Source organism: Gastrolobium bilobum, unplaced genomic scaffold, assembly GCF_033153095.1.
Source record: "Gastrolobium bilobum isolate Gb01-03AN ecotype WA unplaced genomic scaffold, APGP_CSIRO_Gbil_v1 utg15924, whole genome shotgun sequence".
Lineage (NCBI taxonomy): Eukaryota > Viridiplantae > Streptophyta > Magnoliopsida > Fabales > Fabaceae > Gastrolobium > Gastrolobium bilobum.
Window position 1 is genome coordinate 19,605 of NW_026898545.1, and position 1,756 is coordinate 21,360.

Here is a 1,756-nt window from a genome sequence, read left to right on the forward strand (position 1 = left end):
TATGACGTCATTATCAATTACCAACTTGATTACTTAATCAATTTCATAAAATATCGCCTGTATGTAAATTGCAATAAGACATATACTGAAATACCTCAACATATATATAAAGTGAGTATCTAAATCACAATCTACATCACGTAGTCCGGACAATATCCTGATACATTATTACAACTCCAAAAAAAAACTAAGACATAAACCAGTCTATGTGTCATGGACAATCCCCATGCTCACCAAACAAACAGCATCTCAACAAGATAAAATAAATCCCCATTCTCTGAAGCAAAGTCTGGATACAATAAATCAAACTCTTTCCAAGCTTTACTACCTCTTGGATGCCTTAACAACCCATCTGGGTTTGCCCCCATAGCATGCCATTTCAACAACTCTGCAGTTTTAAAGCACATGTATAGCCTTTTCAACCTAGGTATAAGAGGAAAATATCGCAATACGTTTTCTGGTTGAGGTTTCTTTTTCTTTTTTCCTTCCGTCAAATCATTTTCACCACCACCGTTTTCATTTGTTTTCAACCTAGATGTATTGCACTTCTTACATATATCTTTCTTGTCATCCTCTAATGATCCCTAATACAACATGTAATTTTTTGGACATGTATGAATCTTATCATAACTTAGATCTAACCTCTTGATCATCTTTTTTCCCTCATAAAAAGATGTTGGTAGTTTAGCATACGGATAAGCATCATATAATAGCTCAATAATCATTGAAAATGTCTTATCAGGTGCACCACATAAGACTTTTACATGATACAATCTAACAATGAATGACAATTTGTTATATTTTGTGCATCCATTATAGAGATCTTGATTCTCATCCCGTAGCAACTCTTTAATTTTTTCTAGCTCTTCTTTACTTGCATCTTCTGTACCCCTAGAGTGGTCACTGTTAGGTATGTTTGAGGGACTAGAATCTTGAATTCCATTATCAACAAAGACACCAAAAACATCATTTAACATATCTTGCATTGGATATTGTCTAACTGGTTCTTCTTGTACTTGGGATACAGATTTAATATATTTTTCCCCATGCATATACCAAGAAGTGTACTTCCTTGGAAATCCTTGTTGAAGTAGATGACTAAACATTTCATTTCTATCAAGCATACGATGAAATCCACATATAATGCAAGGACACAATATCTGTCCATTTATAGATGCATTTGAAAAGGCAAAGTCCAAAAATTGGACTACCTCATCTAAGAACTCTTTCAAGTTAATTGGTTTCTCAATCCAACTCTTATCAATCATAGTTAGATAAGATTAATTGCTTGTACATCTTAAAAATGCTTGCACTGTAAAATTATAGATATAATATAAAAAAGGTGAAGAATTAAACAGAGCGAAGTAAGGTTGTACCTGATAAAAGCTTTTGAAGAGTTGCACAAGCTTCCTTCACGCTGGCCTTCCAATTGATACAAACTTATTTAGATTAGGCTGTTATAAACATTACATTGGAAGCAATTAATACAGAGGTGCTCAAGGTGCTGGTGTGCGAGGGAAGAGTAAAGCAACTCAGCACATCAAAACTTCAGAAGGAAATTCCTCTGCAAACTATTTAAAAAATATAATTAAATTTAAGAAGACACAACACGGGCAGAACAAATTTATAAATCTAGCCCCCTATTCATTGCTCAAGGTGCTGGTGTGCGAGGGAACAATGCAATTGACATACGAAAGGACCAACAATACTAATTATGTTAGTCATTATTATTTCATAATTTAATTATAAAATAATA

General features: G+C 33.5%; 1 protein-coding gene across 1 annotated transcript; it reads right to left on the bottom strand.

Annotated features, from left to right (window-relative positions):
• Positions 1–230: 230 nt before the first annotated feature.
• LOC133317320 (uncharacterized) lies at positions 231–1,268 on the bottom strand. The gene is made up of 2 exons (XM_061519184.1): positions 643–1,268; positions 231–531 (listed from the first exon to the last, which is right to left on the bottom strand). Exons 1-2 carry the CDS (start codon positions 1,266–1,268, stop codon positions 231–233), a joined length of 927 nt encoding a protein of 308 aa, XP_061375168.1.
• Between the last annotated feature and the right edge of the window lie 488 nt (positions 1,269–1,756).